We start from the raw sequence: 20607 nt of genomic DNA on the forward strand, positions 1-20607 counted from the left end.
AGAATGATTAACCTCTCCCTATCTTACTAGGTACCTTTATTTCTGTTCTAGGTTCGTGTTGTTAATTAAGCTAGCTTGTACAGTTGTGGCTTCCTTCATTCTCTGCTGGCTGCCATTCTTTACAGAAAGGGAGCAAACGCTGCAAGTTCTAAGAAGACTCTTCCCAGTTGATCGTGGATTATTTGAGGTATGTTTAAAAACTTTCTTCTCAAAAAAAAAAAAAATAACCTTTCTTCTCACTCCTTTCTTTCTTTTTTTTTCTATTTATAATTAAATTTATTGTCCAGTATCATTCCTTTCTGTTAACACTACCTTTGCTGTGGCCTCTGGGGATTTCATATAGAAGACAATACAAGGAATAGTAACTTCAGCTGCTCTCCTTGGAGTCATTTCTTGCCAGTTATTTAATCCAGTATATGACCTCTAGCTTGGCTGGCATTTTCTAGTACATTAAGTGAATAGATAATATTTATGCTATCATGAAATCCATAATTCAGTTATATATTTTTCTAATGAAATAGAATCTATGGTGAAAGACAGCATGAGAAGTTGCAGCTACAAAGTTAAACATTCTGTAGTTTTTGGTTTATATTTTCTTTTTTAGTCTTAGGAAATTATTTATTAAACTAATAATCATGTTTGCTTCAGTAAGATCTCATAATTCATATATAATTTTCATCCATTGTGATTTTTAATGAGAATCTTTCATTTCATTTAATGCTAGCTTAATCACTCTTGTTAAACTTTTATTACATGGATAATTTGATGATTTAGATTTAGTAATTAAATTAAACAAACCATTTTTATGAAACAGAAAGGCCTTGTAATAAGGTTAGAGACAACATATTTATAGGTAATTTGCTTTTGATAAACATTTCTTTTAAAAAGTAGAAATACATATATATATTTCATATATATATTTATAATTTTTGAATATATAAATTGCTATAGATTATCTTTCAATGGATCTATAGGAGAATGGTACCAGCAGTTTGAAAGAGATCAAGAAAGAGTTTGGTGTCATGATGGAACAGGAATATATGACTTATGTGTTGATGGAGATACTGGTGCTACTGATGCTGATAATCACAAAAAATCACTATTTTTGTCACCACTCTTACTTAGCAGGTGCTGCATACTTCACATGTATTTTTTTTTTAAGATTTTATTTATTTATTCATGAGAGGCACTGAGAGAGAAGCAGAGACACAGGTAGAGGGAGGAGAAGCAGGCTCCATGCAGGGAGCCCGATGTGGGACTTGATCCTGGGAATCCGGGATCACGCCCTGGGCAGAAGGTAGATGCTCAATTGCTGAGCCACCCAGGTGTCCCACTTCACATGTAATTTTATTCGAATCTTATAATAGCTCTGAGGTAGCTACTCTATCCATTTTACAGATCAGAAAACTGAAGTCAGAGATTCATGTAGCTTGTACTTGGCAGAACTGTGGTTTGAATCTTGAAAATTGTGTTAACTTCTTTATATTTCCTCTAACCTTAAAACTTATAAAAAGAAAAACTAGGGCAGCCCAGTGGCTCAGTGGTTTAATGCCACCTTCAGCCCAGGGCACGATCCTGGAGACCCGGGATCGAGTCCCACATCGGGCTCCCTGCATGGAGCCTGCTTCTCCCTCTGCCTGTGTCTCAGCCTCTCTCTTTCTCTCTCTGTGTGTCTCATGAATAAATAAATAAAATCTTTGAAAAAAAAAAAAAAGAAAGAAAAACTAATTCCCCATCTAAGCTGCTTGGTTATTTGCTGTTACTTGCCTTGCTTTCCACTTCAGAAATAGCATTTATCATGATAATCATAAAAATGGGTATCATACATGTTTGATAGTGTTGCTGGCCACCTCTGTTCACTTACTGCCCTCAAAATCTGAAGAGCCTTTTCTTTGATCGACAGAGGGAAGTGGGATGGTACAGTTGTCAGTGATAGTTACTTTCTTGATGTTATGCTTACACAGCTGTGAGTTAAGCAGCTGTGTAGAGGATGGGTTTCACAAGCAGAGAGCTGTAGTTACAAATTTAATTTTGAAAGTGATCCTACCACAACTGCTAATGTCTTTAAATGCCTTGATTTATTAGCAATTAACTCTTGTCATTGTGAGTTGCTAGTAGATTATACTTGAGATAATTTCAGGTGTGTGATGAAAAGGGTCAGAAAACACACATTCTACAAATTAGGAAATAAGATTTCCTGGAAAAATTTCCAAAGATGAATAACTTAAGTATTAGGGGTAGTGTGCTGCTCTTTGAAAAATAACAAACATTTCTTTGGAATGTCTAGATTATGGTTGGCTAGTGATTTAGGTCAACTCCCATTGCAGAACGTGGAGAGAGAGAGAGAAGGAGAGAGAGAGAGAGAGTGTGTGTGTGTGTGTGTGTTCCTTAGAGAGTTTAAGCAACTTATTTATAAAATTGTGAACAAAAGCTTTGTGTCTCAAAAGTTTATTTAGAGATTATGGGCTGGCTGTACTTTGATAGAGATTAATATTTCCTTCAATTATATCAGAAGGTAAAACTAACAAATCTGTTTTAAGGATAAAGTAGCCAATATTTGGTGCAGCTTCAGCGTCTTTCTGAAGATCAAGGATATTTTGCCACATCACATCCAGATAATAATCAGGTGAGAGATACAAAGTTTGTATATAGTGTTGTATAAACTGTTCTCTAAAAGTGTTATGGTAATAGTTCATTTAGCTGGTGTCATTAGGAAACGAGGTGGTCTTCATTAGTCAGTGTTCCATATAACATAAACCTATCCCTCTACACACCAAAACTTTTTTTTTAAGATTTTATTTATTCATGAGAGACACAGAGGAAGAGAGGCAGAGACACAGGCAGAGGGAGAAGCAGGCTGCATGCGGAGAGCCTGATGTGGGACTTGATCCCGGGACTCCAGGATCATGCCCTGGGCTGAAGGTAGATGCTTAACCACTGAGCCACCCAGGTGTCCCTACACCAAAACTTTTATTTGAAATACATTACATGATAATCTCTCTGGATTGTTCTGTATTTCCCTCCTCCTCAAACAAAGTCTACTAAACACGATTAAACATTATCTTGAAGAGTCATGATTTTCAGTGGTAGAGTTCAACCAGAGAAGAATGAGTAGGAGGAGTGTGTGTGTGTGTGTGTGTGTGTGTGTGAGAGAGAGAGAGAGAGAGAGAGAGAGAATTTATTAACAAGGAATTGGCTCATATAATCGTGGGGTCTGACTGAACCAACCGGAAGTCCAGAAGGCAGGCATTCATGAAGCAATATCTAAGGGGAAGGAAGAACAGTCAGTCTGAACCTAGTTGCTGTTTGGAATCTGAGTTTAGGGATGCCCTAAGCTCTCTTTTAAAAATCTTCCAATTGATTAAGTGGGGCCATCCAAGAATCTCCCTTTTGATTAAATTAAAATTAACTGAGTGGGGACTTTCATTACAACTGCGAAATCTCATCCCAGCAGCACCAAGATTAGTGTCTGAGTAACCGAGAGAAGGTAGGTGTGTGTGTGTGTGTGTGTGTGTATGCTACAAAATGGGTGCTGCCTCTCTCTGTTGTTGAATTCCGTTGAGAATATCCCTTGTAGCCCACTGTAGCTGGGAGCATAGTAGAGAGAGAATTCAGGGAGCCATAGTTCAGTCAAGCCAAGTTGGCACACCACAAAGCCACCAACAGTGGGAACACCAGTTATTGTATTGTGTTATGATACTTGTCCTTAGGCCTTTCAAAAACTGTTTGCCATGGTACTAAATGGATCCAGCTTGCTCTGCTTGTTGAGTTCTTTTTCCTCCCTGCCTATCAGCCATCATTAGGAGAAGTTCTTGCAGTTGCTCACTCCCTTTCTAACTTGTTCTTTCTGATTTGCCATGGGCTGGAAAATCAGATAATCAACTTTTGTGAGAGATTCTCTTGTGATTAAATTTCATGAATGTTTGTGTTACATATATTGTCTCTTTATGCCTGGTAGTGTTTTCTTACTTTTGAATGTTTGATAATTCATTTTAGTTATCTATCTTTATATATCTTTTCTATAAATAACATAAGCACTGTAATTTTTTCTGTATTATATAATCATGTATATATTACAATATTTCAATATGTGGTTTTATTTAAATGTTACTTGGTATTAAATTTACATTTAATAAATGAAAAAACTTTCATTTTGAGGGGATCCCTGGGTGGCTCAGCGGTTTAGCGCCTGCCTTTGGCCCAGGCCGCGATCCTGGAGTCCTGGGATTGAGTCCCACATTGGGCTCCCGGCATGGAGCCTGCTTCTCCCTCCTTCTGTGTCTCTGCCTCTCTCTCTATCATAAATAAATAAATCTTAAAAAAACTTTCATTTGAAATAAACTTAAGTTGGTAAGTAATGTGATCCTTATAATAAAAAATATTTCCTTGTTTTAATTATATGCCTTTACAAAAAAAAAAAACAAATGTTTTATTTTTATTCATGTTTTTAGCTTTTGTTTTACATTTTTGAGCCTGCTTCCTGCATGTATAAAATTAACACTTCAGCCCTCTCCCAAAGGATTCAGGTTTACTCTGGTAAGTTGCTCATTACTTTATATATTTAATTCTTGTTGCAGCTGATCTTTTAAAAATACAGATAATTATTTTCTTGCTCTGAACGAGATTTACTGGACTGGGAAATAAGACATTCATTTATTTGGTGCACATTTACTGGGTGTCTGACATACTTTGGTACTGTGTTGTATACTAGGCTGGATAATCAGAATCTTTCAGTTTAATTCAACAGCTATTTAATTTCTGCTTTGTATTAGTTAATGAGGGAATACAAATAAGAAAAGAATAGTGATAGACATGTTCAAATAATTATGCTATTAAGCAGATGGTATTAGTAAGTTCTATTAGTTACACATTAAGTGCTGTGATAGTGTGGGAGAGGGAGGTATTACTTTGGGGGCAGATTTTAGACAGCTTCTTAGAGTACATAGGATTGGAGCCAAAATTTGAAAGCTGGGCAAGATTTGGAATAGAAGGTTATATAGCAGAAGAGGATTGAAGGCAGGAGGAAGAGCTTGAAGATACAGTGGTGGTAAAGGATAGGCAATGCTGGGAATAGCAATTAAATAATGCAATTTGTGTGACTTGTGTGTGTGTGTGTGTGTGTGTGTGTGTATGTTGAGTTTAGGAAAGGATATAGTGGAGATAAGAGTCGAAAAGGATCCAATTGGGTAAGACTTTGAACGTTGGGTTGAAAAAATTGGAGTTTGATTTGTATGCCAGAGAAGCCAAAAAAGATTTTTGAGGAGAGGGGACAGATCTGTTTTGGGAAGATGACTTGTGTGTGTTTGGAGATGAATTGGTTGTACTTCCTACAAATTTGGGCTTCTCTAAGTGGGTTTACAAATTCCTCACTGGTTGTATTTCTGTGGTATTTAAAATTTAATTCCTTTGTGCCTTGGTCTTTAAAATGACATTTTAAAATATCTTTTAATCAAGAAAATTTAGTTTATGAAAACAAAAGTCTAGCGGACTTACAAGGGGATGATATCTTGGAAATTAGTGTTTCAATTTTGGGGTGGTGTACCACTTATTTACATTGCATTTCAAAAACAGGCCAGAACACAGTATAATAGTAAAATACTTCAGAAGTGCATGAGTACCACGGTGCGAAAAGGATTTCATGTTCCTCTTTTCTATTTTATTGCCTTTTTTTTAAATTGACAATTTCTCATTTCATTCTGAGAATAAACTCTAAGCATTCTATGTCATCTACTGTTAATATTCTATAGGACTTTTTAGAATAGAAGGACTAATAGTAATGCTCTGATTACTAGGCCTAACTTGAAATATTTGCAAGCTTACATAAGATTATGTTATTTTTCTAGGGAATAACATGCTAAATAAAGGTATATTTCAAAGATAATTGAATGGAATTTCAGAATTTGAGTAACTGTAGCAGTATTAGAGGTAATTACTTTTAGGATAATAAGCCAGAAAAAACATTTTTTTTCTCTTAATTTCCTAACTTTATTGTTTGCTATGTTTTAATATAAACTATTATATTTAAAAACTAAAAAGATTCATATTAATGATTCTTATTGTTGTTGATGTTTTGAATTCTTACTGAATATTTCTGAGAACTTTGAAAACATTTCCCATTATAATTATTTTTTTTCCATTATAATTATTTTGAAGTGTTTTCCTTTCAATACAGATTGAATTATTTCTAAATACAAGTCTATAATTGAGGTAATCGATAGTGTGAGTTTTGATAGATATATAGCAGCAAAATGATTATATTTAATTTATTCAAATAGTATTTTTTGTGTACCCTCTAATGTGCCAGGTCCTTTTCTAGGTACTGGTATGTAAGTGAATGACAGCTAACATCCCTGCTCTCTTAATTGGGGCCATGTACGCTAGTGGCAGGAGAAGGACAATAAACAAAATAGATCTGTTAACCAGAAAATATCTGGGAGTAATAAAGGCTATGAAGAAAATAGTGTAATATGAAAGGAGTGCTGGTGGGGTTTGGTGAGAGGGCGCTACTTTAGATTGAATAAGGGAAGGCCTTTCTGTGGAAGTGACATTTGAGCCTTGAGCTGAATGGCCAGAAGGAACATTCACAAGATCTGTGCTCTGACTTGATAAAATGAAGTTTTTCCTTAAAGCAGGAACACATTTGACATTTTCAGCACATAAAGGGACAGTCTGAAGCGGCTGGTATGAAGTGAGTGAGGGAGACAGTAGATTGGAAGAGGAAGGCAGGACCCAGAGAAGAGTTTGGATTTTATTCTCAGTGTTAATGGGAAGCTATTGGAGGATTTTAAACAGGGAAATTCACAGGATCTGGTATGGTGGCTGAGTACATAATGGACTGTAAGGAAGCAAGGATGTTACCAATTAGGAGGTTATTGCAGTAGTCCAGGAGAAAGAGGAGTGTGGCTTAGACCACTCCTCTCTCACCATCAGCAGAGGGGAATGGAGAGAAGTGGGTGGATATTATTTTTAGAAGGTGATATAGATAGGATTTGCTCTGGATTGGATGTGTGTAGATAGATGTGTAATATGCAGATCATAAACCTCTGAAAATAGATCTAAGTCATTTCCATTTTAAATCCCAAATAGCAATGATTACTTTATAAAACATTTAATATATTTTACTGAAATGTACATTTAAGAACACTAAAATAGATTTGTTTTGACAGTTTTATATTTTGACCTTGTTCTTCAGTGCTTTTTAAGTTGTCCAAGATTCCAAGGAAGGATGAAGGTCCGATTGTTACGTCTGAAGTGTTTAGTAGTTTTGTTTATTAATGATTGAGTCTGAATGAACTTGTTTTAGATAGTTAAGTATAGCTTTATAATCATTATTTTTTCAAGTAATGTTTTACTATATTTGAATAAAATATTATGTATATTAGTATTGTGTAGATATTTTCCTTCTAGATAGAAACTATATTAAGCTTTAAAATTTTACTTAAGATGATTTTTATTTAGATTCATAACTAAACTGCTATTATAGTTTTTAAGTTATTTCATTCTCCCCCCTCTTTCCTTAAAGGTTAGCTGTGCACTGTCATTCTTTTTATTTTCTTTCCAAGTACATGAAAAGTCCATTCTCTTGGTATCATTGTAAGTAAAAATGTTTCAAGTATGTGTTTTGTTAATTTATTATTATGTGTTTATAATATATACATAAATTTACTAGCTACATATAATCACCTAAGTCCAAAAACAAAACCACACAAATGTTACTATGTAGTTGCATAAAATTATTCACAAAATTATATTTTTCCAGAATGATTTCTTCTAATTTTACTTTATAAAGTATTTTAAGCTGAAAGTTTCATAGAATTATTACTGACATATTTCTGTTTCTTCATATATATTTTTATATGATAATAAAAGAATTGAATAAACCAAAGAGATTTTCCTCAGATTGGAGCCTGTTTGTCATCTTTGCCTTTCTCAGTTCATTCATTTCCACATCTATTTAATAACTGTTCTCTTCATTCACCTCTTTAGGGGCTTTCATATGTTGACTCCTTTCTGTTTCTTTTGTTAAAATCTTTGTTCAGACCCTATTGGCAATCCCTAATTAGACTACTTTGTTTTAAGAGCATTACAATTTTTTACTGGTTATCACAGAAACTGGGTAACAGTGGGGCTATATTATCCCAATATTAAAATAGTATTTGCCCGGAACACATAGGAATATTTGAATCCTGCCCTAGATCAATCCCACCCCTTATCTTGTGTTTGCTAGGTTCCTATGGAAGATCCATGTACAGAATAACCAATGGTAAATGGCAGGGAGGATTGCTTTTATTAAGTGGAGTCTTGTACTGAAAACTCAGTGCAGAGCTTTATAGTAAGCTGCCTATGTGGAAGGCTTCTTTGCTTGGAACTAAATAGCCTCATATCATTGCAGACCAGGAGGACACCTTAGTTTCATCCCCCAAAGTCTAAACCTGATTTAGTTGCTACCACTATTATGTGAAGCTTGGCTGACCCTCCACAAATTCCTAATGCCAGGGGATGGAACTATGGAAAAGTTTGCTTTCAAGTATGTATATTTTTTCCAGATTTTCTACCCCATACTAAGGAAGCCCATTCATTGACCTGTAATATGACCACTCAGATTAGCTCTTGGGCCTTGAATTTCTGGGAGTTCCTACTCTACAACTCTACTTAGACTATTTATAGCAATGCATGGCTTCATTTAATTAATTAATTTGAAAGAGAGAGAGCTCACAAGCAGGGAGAATGGAGGCTCCCCTCTAAGCAGGGAGCCAGACATGGGGCTCAGTCCCAGGACTCTGGGATCATGACCTGAGCTGAAGGCAGAGCTCAACCCAGGCGCCCCCAGTGCATGGCTTTAATATAATTTTGATAAAATATTTTAAAGTCAGCATTAAAAGTTTTTCTTGATCTGGTCCTACCTAATCTATCATTAGATATTTCATTCAATAAATATTCATTGAGTGCCTATTGTTTGCTAGGTACTGTTCTGTGTACTTGGTATATATCTATAAACAAAACACAGAAATTCCTACTTTCTTAGCTTTCATTCTTAAGGATAGACACTAATAATTAGATAAAAGTAAATAGTGTTTTAGAAGGTAATAAAGGCCATGAGGAAGAAATAAAACAGGATTAGGGAAATTGGGAGTATTGGAGGTGAGAGTACAGGAGCAAGTATAGGTTGTAATTTTAATATAGGTGTCAAGGTAGTCCTCATTGAGGAGATATTTGAGTGGACTGGAGATGTTGAGGAAATTAGCTGTGTGGATATTTGGGATAATAACATTATAGATGGAACAGCCTCTGTGAAGCCCTAAGATGAGAGTATGCCTGGTATGTTTAGTGAACAATAGAATGGCCATTGTGGCCAGAGCGGAGTGGTCAAAGGTGGGAGGTAATAGGTGAAGTTGAAGAGGTAACAGACATGTAAATTCTATAGGACCTTGTGGGCCACATTAGGAATTTTGGCTTTATTCCAAAGGAAATGGGGAGTCATGGAAGGGTGCTGGGGAATAAGCATGGTCTGACTTGGTGTTTTAAAAGGATCACTCAGCTTATCAAATTATATACATTAAATATGTGCAATTCTTTGTAAATTAATTATACCTCAAAAATGTTAAAAAAAAATTGAAGGATCATTCTGGCTGCAGGTTGAGAATAGATTGTATGGGGCAAGAAAACATGGAGACCATTTAGGAGGCTGTTATCATAATCCACTTGAAAGATGGTGGTACTGGGACCAAGATATTAATAGTGGAAGAAGTGAGAAGTGGTCATTGTCGATGTTAAAAAAGAACCAGGAGGCTTCCTGATGATTTGTGTGTAACATGTAATAGAAAAATCAAATGTGTGTCCATGATTTCTGGCTTGGAACTGGAAGGACAGAATAGCAATTGACTGAAATGGGAAGACTGCAGGTGAAACAGAATTAGGCTAGATACGGACCTGGTATGAGGATCCCATGTTCAGTATTGGACAGATCTTTGGCTATCAGTTTGGATACTGAGTCAACTGATTGGACATATGAGTGGAGTTCTTTTTATTTTTTTAAAAATTTTAAAAAATATTTTATTTATTTATTCATGAGAGACAGAGAGAGAGAGAGAGAGAGGCAGAGACACAGGCAGAGGGAGAAGCAGGCTCCATGCAGGGAGTCCGATGTGGGACTTGATCCTGGGTCTCCAGGATCACGCCGTGGGCTGAAGGCGGCGCTAAACTGCTGAGCCACCCGGGCTGCCCATGAGTGGAGTTCTTAAGGGGAGTTGAGCTGGAGAAACAAATTTAGTAGTTTGTTAGTAGAGAGGACAAAATCATGGGACTGAATGAGATCACCAAGGGAGTGAGTATATATAGAGAAGAGTACCAGAGACTGAGTCCTGGGCCACACGATGTTAGGGGGTATTAGGAGAAGAGGCAAATAGGAATGGCTAATAAGGCAGGATGAAAAGCCACGAGAGTTGATGTCCTGAGTGAAGAAATTATATAAGGACATGACGTCACCTATCTTACCCCATTCACAAAAATTAACTTGAAATGGATTAAAGACATAAATATAAGACCTGAAACCATAAATCTCCTAGATAAAAAAACATAGTGAAGGGATCCCTGGGTGGCGCAGCGGTTTGGCGCCTGCCTTTGGCCCAGGGCGCGATCCTGGAGACCCGGGATCGAATCCCACGTCAGGCTCCCGGTGCATGGAGCCTGCTTCTCCCTCTGCCTGTGTCTCTGCCTCTCTCTCTCTCTCTCTCTGTGACTATTATAAATAAATAAAAATTAAAAAAAAAAAAAACATAGTGAAGAAGCTCCTTGACATTGGTCTTAGCAATCATATTTTGGATTTGACACCAAAAACACAAGGAAGAAAAGGAAAAATAAATAACTGGGGTGATATCAAACTAAAAAACTTCTGTATAGCAAAAGAAATGATTAACAAAATGAATAGGAAACTTATGGAATGGGAAAAATATTTGTAAACCATATACCTGATAAGGAGTTAATATCCCACATAAGGAATTCATACAACTCAATAAAAAAAAAAAAATGGGCAAAGGACCTTAATAGATATTTTCTGAAAGAAGCTATACAACAGGTACATGAAAAGGTGCTCAACATCACTAATCATCCGGAAAATGCAAATCAAAACCACAGTGAGTGACACCTGGGTGGCTCAGTGGTTGAGCGTCTGCCTTTGGCTCAGGTTGCGATCCTGGGGTCTTAGGACCAAGTCCTGCATCGGAGTCTCTGCAGGGAGCCTACTTCTCCCTCTGTCTATGTCTGCCTCTCTCTGTTCCGTATGAATTTTTTAAAAAAAATCTTTAAAACCACCATGAAATATTACTTCCTATCAGTCAGAATGGCTCTTATCAAATGGCTCTTATTAAAAAGACAAGAGATAACAAGTACTGGTAAGTATGAGGAGAAACGGGAACACTTGTACACTCTTGCTGGGAATGTAAATTGGTATAGTAGCTATGGAAAGCACTATAGAAGTTCCTCCAAAAATAAAATAGAACTGCCATATAATCAGCCATCCCATATGTGGGTATATATTTGAAGGGAATGAAATCATGATCCTAAAGAGGTATCTGCATCTCCATGTTCATTATTTGCCATAGTCAAGGCATGGAAACCACCTAAATGCCCATCAACAGATGAATGGATAAACACTACACTGCGCACACTCTCTCACACACTCTGGAATAGTAGTCATAAAAAAGAAAGAAATCTTGCCATTTGCAGCAATGTAGATGAACCATGAGGGCATTATACTAAGTGAAATAAGTCAAACAGCGAAAGATAAATACTGTGTGACCTCAAATAAATAAAGAATCTAAATCATAGAAACTCCTAGAAACAAAGTAGATTGGTTGTTGCTGGGCAGGGGAGAAGGGAGGAAAATGGGCCAAGGTGGTCAAAGGATACAGACTTACAGTTTTAAGATGAATAGGCTCTGGGGATCCAATGTACAGCATGATGGCTGTACATAATATTTAACAGGTATTATATACTCGGAAGTTGCTTAGAGAATAGATCTTAAAAATTCTCACTGTGCACGCTCACACATGAAAGGTAACTGAATTGACGGATGTGCTACTAACCTTATTGCAATAATCATTATTATATACCTATATATACCTATATCAAATCATTGTGCTTCTATCAAGTCATTGTGTCGTATACATTAAACTTATATAATTTTATATGTCAATTATATCTCAATAAAGCTGAGGAAAGAAAAGAAAATGAGGTGATCAATTGTATTGGATGCCACCACTCAAATAAGATGAGGTCTGAGAATAGACCATTTGCCTTAGCAAAATGGGAGTCACTAGTGACTCTGACAAGGATAATGTTGATGGAGTGATGCAGGGGAAAGCCTGATTAGGGTGGATTTGAGAACTAATGAGAAGAGAAAAATTGAAAATAGGTCTAGATCATTTTCTTTTAATTTTTCTTTTAATAGGTCTAGATCATTTTGTTTAATTGTGGCAAAATACACCAGTTTATTTATTTATTTTTATTTTATTTTTTATTTATGATAGTCACAGAGAGAGAGAGAGAGAGAGGCAGAGACACAGGCAGAGGGAGAAGCAGGCTCCATGCACCGGGAGCCCGACGTGGGACTCGATCCTGGGTCTCCAGGATCGCGCCCTGGGCCAAAGGCAGGCACCAAACCGCTGCGCCACCCAGGGATCCCCAAAATACACCAGTATTCACAATGCTTTGCAACCCTGACCACTGTCTACTTCCAGAACATCTTTATCACCCCAAAGGAAATTGTACCCTTTACGCAGTCACTCCCCATCCTTCAGTTCTTGTAACCACTTAATTACTTTCTCTATGGATTTGCCTATTTTGGGTACTTCATGTAATTGGAATCCTACAATATTTGGCTTTTTGTGTCTGACCTCTTTCATGTAAAATAGTATTTCCAAGGTTCATCCTCATGCATGCCCATGCATTGTGTGGAGATGCTACATTTTGTTCATCCATGCATCATTTGAAATTTTTTTTTATTCATAGAGACACACACACACAGAGGAGGGAGAGAGAGAGAGGCAGAGACACAGGCAGAGGGAGAACAAGCTCCATACAGGAAGCCTGATGTGAGACTCGATCCCGGGTCTCCAGGATCACACCCTGGGCTGCAGGCGGCACTAAACCGCTGCGCCACCGGGGCTGCCCTCCATGCATCATTTGATGAATATTTGGGTTTCTAGTGACAGTATGAATATTCCTGCATAGGTTTTTGTTTGAACATTTGTTTTCAGTACTCTCTGAGTCTATCCCCAGGAGTGAGATTCCTGGGTTATATAGTAATTCTTTATTTAACTGATTGAGGAATCATCTAACTTTTCCACAGTAGCTATACCATTTTGCATTTCCACAAGTAATGTAATAGATGACGTTTCCAGTTTTTCTACATCCTTGCCAGCACTTGTTATTTTTCCTTTTTTTCCCCCCCCCATCCTTGGGTATGAATTGGTATTTCATTGTGTTTTTTTTTTTTGTGTGTGTGTGTGTGTGTGTGTGTGTGTTTTAAAGATTTTATTTATTTATTCATGAGAATACACAGAGAGGAGAGAGAGGCAGAGACACAGGCAGAGGGAGAGGGAGAAGCAGGCTCCATGCGGGGAACCTGATGTGGGACTCGATCCCGGGTCTCCAGGATCAGGCCCTGGGCTGAAGGCAGTGCTAAACCGCTGAGCCACCCGGGCTGCCCATCATTGTGGTTTTGATTTGCATTTCCCTGATAACTAGTGATGTTGAGCATTTTTTAAGATTTTAATAACTGTCAAAAGTTAATTTTGATGAAGTTCAGTTTATCTATTATTTGTTTTGTTGCTTGAGCTTTTGGTGTCGTATCTAACAAACCATTGCCAAAGCCAGGGTAATACAGACTTACTCTCATGTTATTTCTAAGAAGTTTATGGATTTAGCTCTTATATTTAGGTCTTTAATCCATTTTGAGTAACTTTTGTATATGGTGTGAGATAGGTAGACAGTTCTTCAGGTGAGCTTTGCTGAAAAGGGGAGAGCAATAATTGATAAAGTAGTCAGGGATGCCTGGGTGGATAAGCGGTTAAGTGTTTGCCTTTCAGCTCAGGGTATGATCCTGGAGTCCCCAGATTGAGTCCCACATCGGGCTTCTTCCATGGAGCCTGCTTCTCTCTCTACCTATGTCTCTGCCTCTCTCTGTGTCACTCGTGAATAAATAAATAAAATCTTAAAAAAAAGTCAACTGAGGTTTGCTTTAAGATAGGAGAAATGATGGTGTGGGAATGGTCAATAAAGAGTGAACAATGATCATACAGGAGGGAGGTTAAGAGTTGGGGCAATTGCCCCTTGGAAAGGGAAATAGGATAGGAGTTACAGCACAAATTGGAAGGGCTGGCTTTGGAAAGATGCAGGAGAAGTTCATTTTAATATAAAGGAACAGGGTATATTGGTAAAGATGCTGGGAATAGAGTAGATGTGATGGTGGCATCTGTGAAAGTTCTTTTAATTGCTTCAATTTTTTTTAATGCAGTGGAAGGCAAGGTCATTAGGCAAGAGTAGGTTGGAACTGTTGGGATTATGAGATTATGAGGTGTGGATTATTCTAAGGAGTTACAATGTGAACAGATTAAGAGAATATACAGTAGTTGTTAGACCCCTGAATATCATCATCATGTATTTAAAGTGAAAGCAGGGGTGCCTAGGTGGCTCAATTGGTTAAGTAAGTGCCTGACTCTGTTTTGGCTCAGGTTTTGATCTCAGGGTTGAAATGAGCTGGTTGTTGAGCTCCTCTGCACTCAACAGGGAATCTGCTTGAGACTTTCTCCCTCTCCCTGTGCCCTTCCTCCCCATTCTCTCTCTCAAAATAAATAAATACATCTTCAAAGTGAAACAGTGTGGGTAAATGTTTTCTTCAAGAGCAGTTGCTCAGTATGGTTGGAATAAGTACAGGTGGAGAGGTCTTTCCAGGTTTGCGGTTTTGTCTAGTGAGGGTAACAGGCTTGCTCAGGGTTTGGGAGTGAATGCATGGGAGTGATTTTAATGGTTGACCTTAGAATTTAAGCTGGCTGAGAAGGGGAAAAGACACCAAAGGAGTGAGGCAAAGTGAAAAAGGTAGTAGGAATAATGGATAGATGGTCTTGATGGGATCAAAAGATTTCTGGAGTTCCGGAGTGCTGAAAAGGTAGGAGATAGAGGTCAGGATGCAGTTGCTAAATTGTGATTATGGAGGGGTTGCAATCCCAAGTATAACCCAAAGATGTAGGAATGAAAGTGAGATCACTAGAAGACAGGAGTTCTAGTAAATGAGAAGTCAGGGTGTTGGAAGATCATCTACATGTAAAAATTGCCAGGAATAAAGATGAGTAGGGTTGTAGAAAGTGACAGTGAGTACGGAGTTGAAAGTGACTCTTGGGGATGGTAGATGATAACAAAGAGAGGATTGAGAGGGATGAAGCTGGAGGACATGAGATTAAAACCTGGAGATTGTTAGGGTGGAGAGAGGGAGAACTGGTGTGGAAGAGGTGATAAAGCACAAAGAGGTTATCTCCTGCTACGTCAAGCTGTTTTCAAGGCTGTGGAAACAAAACCTGTTGAGAGGGCTGAGGGGTAGCATTTTCCTTAGGGGAAGGGATCCAGGATTCATTTTCAACAGGATGGTGAAGGGAAAGAGTTAGAGGTTGAGGATGCAGGGAATTTTGCTGCTTGAGTATAAATATTAAGTACCTTGAATTGAGGTCAAGGGCTGAGTTATATTCCTCTTTGTATTTCTTTCAGAGCAGTTGTACATAAGTTTTCAATAAATGCTCGTATTCAGTAAATTAATATTGAAAGAATAAATGAGAAAGAGTTAAGACCCAGAAAGAGAGACGCCTGGGTGGCTCAGTGGTTGAGTGTCTGCCTTCAGCCCAGGGCGTGATCCTGGAATCCCTGGATTGAGTCCTGAATCAGGCTCCCTGCATGGAGCCTGTTTCTCCCTCTGCCTGTGTCTCTGCCTCTCTGTGTGTCTCTCATGAATAAATAAATAAAATCTTAAAAAAAAAAAAAAGACCTAGAAAGAGAAAATAATGTTTATTGAGCACCTACTATGTGCTTGTGTTTAACATAAATTCTGATTTAAAATGAATCAAGTAGTGAAATTGAAAGTCCTCTAGTATTTTCTTTTACTGCAGTAGTTTTCATTCAGTTTGTAATCCCAGGTTTTACATTTCATATGCTAGCTGACATGGGGAAAAGTCATCCTAAGAAAGGAGAATGTTCAAACCTTTAGTAATGATGGGCAGTTGTTGAATACTTGTTTCTATTATTGTTGTTGTTACTATTTTGGGTCTCCTTATTTTAAAAGGTTTAAAAAGTTACTTATTAAATTAGATAATACTTGCAAAAGAGTGCTTTCAATTATGTAACAATATAAGGTATTATTATTACGATTTCCATTTACACCTGAGAAAAATGGTTAATCATTTGTTCAAGACCATAAAGTAAGAGGCACAGATGGGACTAGGATTCAGGTCCCCCTTTTCCCGAGCATTGCCACAGTAGAATCCAGAATGGAATGAGATTAGGGGTGCTAGTAAGGAGGTCACAGAGTTGGGACCCATGACCCTATACTCAGTCATAAAGCCAGTCATTCCATTTATTGGCATTATGCTTCCTCTTCCTGTATTATTGCTCTTTTCACGTAGCTGCTTCCTACTTGTTTTTTCCTCTTATACCATTATCAACTTATTTCCTCTTATAAGTCTTCTTTGTCTCTGTTGTTTTCACTTCAGTGGCAGAGGACGATCCTCTCTGTTATAACTTTAGTTTTTAACTTAGATTAGTAATATGTAACATGAAGGATCATAAAAGAAGTTTGAAACCACTATCCTGGGAATTAATTTATTTCCCAAGTAGGGTGAAACATGAAAAAGCTCTTTCTCTGAATATCTGAATTTGTTTATCTGATCTGTTCTGTAAGCTGTTTGTATGACAGAAAAAAAAATACATTAATGGAATATTGGAAGAAGCAGTTTTTCAGTTATTAGGAGGAGTTCATACCTTGTTTATGTTTAGACTTAGTTTGGATTGAATTTAAAAAATTAATCAGTGATCCATATGGAGACCTTACTGGCTGTTTTTTCTTTGCTTGTTTAGCTACCCTAAACATTAGACAGATAAAATGCGTTTATATTTTTCATATGTAATTTCAATTGAAATTCTGTTCTCTAAGATTAAAATACTCTTTCTTTATCATTTTAGACCAGTCTGCTTAGTTTTGAGTGAAATTCCTTTTATGTCTACTTGGTTTTTACTTGTGTCAACATTTAGGTGAGTCAAACCAATATTCATATAATATTTTCAGTATAATTCTCATAGGCTTATTTAAAAATTTTTATACAGTGATTATGGTTTGAATTAGCAAGTCTCTTTTGATGTTTTTTCTGTTTTCCCTTACAGTATGCTACCTCTCCTTCTGAAGGATGAACTCCTAATCCCCTCAGTTGTGACAACAATGGCATTTTTTATAGCTTGTGTAATTTCCTTTTCAATATTTGAAAAGACTTCTGAAGAAGAACTGCACTTGAAATCCTTTTCCATTTCTCTTAGGAAATATCTTCCATGTTTTACATTTCTTCCCAGAATTATACAATATTTGGTAAGTTGTTCAGTTTTGTTTTGTTTTTAGAGGCGAGTTGCGTGGGAGGAGAGGCAGAGGGGGAGAGAATCTTAAGCAGGTTGGATGCCCTGATGAGAAGCCCAATATGGGGCTTGATCTCATAACCTTAAGATCATGACCTGAGCCGAAAACAAAGAGTTGGATGCTTAATCAACTGAGCCACCTAGGGGCCAGAAGTTGTTCAGTTTTTTTTAAATTTAAATTTAAAAATTTTTTAAGGTTTTATTTATTTACTCATGAGAGACACGGAGAGAGAGAGAGAGGCAGAGAGACAGGCAGAGGGAGAAGCCTGCAGGGAGCCTGACGTGGGACTCAGTCCCGGGTCTCCAGGATCAGGATCAGGCCCTGCGCTGAAGGCAGTGCTAAACCGCTGAGCCACCTGGGCTGCCCTCTTTCTCTTCTTATAAGGATACTAATCCTATCAAACTAGGGCCCCACCCTTATGACGTCAATTTAACCTTCCTAAAGTTTTTGTCTCCAAATGCAGTCACATTGGGGGTTGGGGCTACAACACTTGAATTTTGTGGGGACATAATTCAGACTGTAACATGGAATCATAGAAAATATAGTCGGGGTGCTTGAGTGGCTCAGTCAGTTGAGCATCTGACTCTTGATCTGGGCTCAGATCTTGATCTCAGTGTTGTGGGTTTGAGCCCCATGTTGTCCTCCATGCTGGATGTGGAGCCTACTTTAAAATACAAAGTAGTCTTTTGTGACTGACTACTTTCACTCAGCATGTTTTTGAGGTTCATCTGTGTTGTAACATGCATCAATACTTCACTCTTTTTTATTGCCATACTATATTCTATTTTAATGGATATACCACATTTTGTTTATCTGTTCATCAGTTGATGGGTATTAGGTCGATCCCACGTTTTGGCTGCTGTGAATAATGCTGCTGTGGAGATATGTTTACAAATTTATCAGCACTTTTTTTTTCATTTCCCTTGAATATATCCTCAGAAGTGGTAATTCTCTTTAACATTTTGCAAAACTGCACAACTGCTTGCCACAGTGCTATATGATTCTACATTCCCACCAGCAACATATGAGGATTCCAGTTTCTTTACATTTTTTTTTTAAGATTTTATTTATTTACTCATGAGGGATAGATAGACAAAAGCAGAGGCAGAGGCAGATGGAGAGGGAGAAGGAGAAGAAGCAGGCTCCCCGTGGAGCAGGGAGCCTGATATGGGACTTGATCCCAGGACTCTGGGATCATGACCTGAGCCAAAGGCAGATACCTTGCCAGTTAGCCACCCAGGTGCCCATCTACATTCTTGACATTTTTGTTATTGTCTTTATTATAGCCATCCTAGTGGGAGTGAAATTGTATCTCACTGAGGTTTTGATTTGTATTTTCCTAGTTACCAATGATTTGGGCAAATTTTTATGTGTTCATTGGCTATTTGTATATTGTCTATGGAGAAATGCCTATTCACATCCTTTGCCCATTTTTAATTAGGTTGTCTTTCCATTTCTGAGTTCTTCATACATTCTTGATACAAGTCCCTTACTAGAAACGTGACTTGGAAATATTTCTTATTCTGTAGATTTCCCTCACTTTCTTAATGGTGGTGTTCGCAGCATGAAAGTTTTTTTTTTTTTTTTTTTTTTAAGAAGTCCAATATACCTATTTCTTTTGTTGTTTGTGCTTTTCTTTCTTTCTTTTTTTTTCCTTTAAAGTAACCTCAATGGGATACCTGGGTGGCTCAATGGTTGAATGTCTGCCTTTGGCTCAGGGCGTGATCCTGGGGTCTTAGGATTGAGTCCCACATCGGGCTCCCTGCTGGAAGCCTGTTTCTCTCTCTGCCTATGTCTCTGCCTCTCTGTGTCTCTCATGAATAAATAAATAAAATCTTTAAAAACATAAGTGAATAAAGTAACCTCAATGCTTAATGTGGGATTTGAACTCATGACTCCGAGTTCAAAAGTTGCATGTTCTACTGACTGAGCCAGCTAGGTGCTCTTATGCTTTTGATGTCATATATAGGAAGCCACTGTGTAAAGGTCATGAAGATTTACCCTTTTTCTTTCAAGAGTTTTATCTTTAGGTCAATTCCTTTTGAGTTAATTTTGTATATGGTGTAAGGTAGGAGTCCAGCTTTATTCAATTGTTCCAGCACCAATGAATTGTGTTGGTACCTTTGTTGAAAACTAGCTTATGGGGATCCCTGGGTGGCTCAGTGGTTTAGCGCCCGCCTTTGGCCCAGGGCGCGATCCTGGAGCCCTGGGATCGAGTCCCACGTCGGGCTCCTGGCATGGAGCCGGCTTCTCCCTCCTCCTGTGTCTCTGCCTCTCTATCATAAATAATAAATAAATAAATATTAAAAAAAAAAAGAAAACCAGCTTATCTTAAGTGTTAAGGATTGGTTTCTGGACTCTCGGTTCTATTCCACTGATCTATGTGTCAATCATTTTGACAGTGCTACACTGTTTTGATCACCGTAGCTTTGTAGTTAGCCTTGAAACTCAGAACGGGAGTCCTCCAACTTTGTTCTTTCTCATGACTGTTTTAGCTATTCTATGTTCCTTGCATTTCCAAGGACATTGTGGATTTCCAAGGATTGTGTTTCCTTGACAAGGATCACCTTGTCAATTTCTGTAAAAGTCCAGCTAAGACTTTGATAAAGATTGCTTTGAATCTGTATATCTATTTGTGAAATATTGCTGTTTTAACAAGACTTAGTTTTCCAAATCTAATAACATAGACATATTTCCATTTATTTAAATATTCTTTTTCTTCAACAGTGTTCTATATTTTTCAGTGTACAGGTCTTGCACTTCTTATGTTAAACTTATTTCTATTCTTCTGTTAATTTTCCTTCATTTTTGAAGGGTATTTTTGCTTGAAAAAGAATTCTTGTCTTTTTCAGCAATTTGAATATCATCCATCCCACTGCCTTGTGGCCTCAGTATTTTTGACAAGAAATCAGCTGTTAATCTTATTTTTTTTTTTAATTTTA

The 20607-nt window shown here is 37.5% G+C and overlaps 1 protein-coding gene across 5 annotated transcripts in view; it reads left to right on the plus strand.

The window, feature by feature from the left end:
- Positions 1-20607, plus strand: part of ALG6 (ALG6 alpha-1,3-glucosyltransferase) — a 63219-nt gene that overhangs the window by 39873 nt on the left and 2739 nt on the right. For all 5 annotated transcript variants that reach the window (XM_077892093.1, XM_077892095.1, XM_077892097.1 and 2 more), the window contains 6 exons: positions 52-187; positions 2541-2626; positions 4452-4536; positions 7523-7593; positions 17224-17292; positions 17422-17620. In XM_077892093.1, the coding sequence (XP_077748219.1) occupies positions 52-187; positions 2541-2626; positions 4452-4536; positions 7523-7593; positions 17224-17292; positions 17422-17620 (646 nt within the window). The remainder of the gene's footprint in view (positions 1-51; positions 188-2540; positions 2627-4451; positions 4537-7522; positions 7594-17223; positions 17293-17421; positions 17621-20607) is intronic.

Source organism: Canis aureus, chromosome 3, assembly GCF_053574225.1.
Source record: "Canis aureus isolate CA01 chromosome 3, VMU_Caureus_v.1.0, whole genome shotgun sequence".
Classification (NCBI taxonomy): Eukaryota; Metazoa; Chordata; class Mammalia; order Carnivora; family Canidae; genus Canis; species Canis aureus.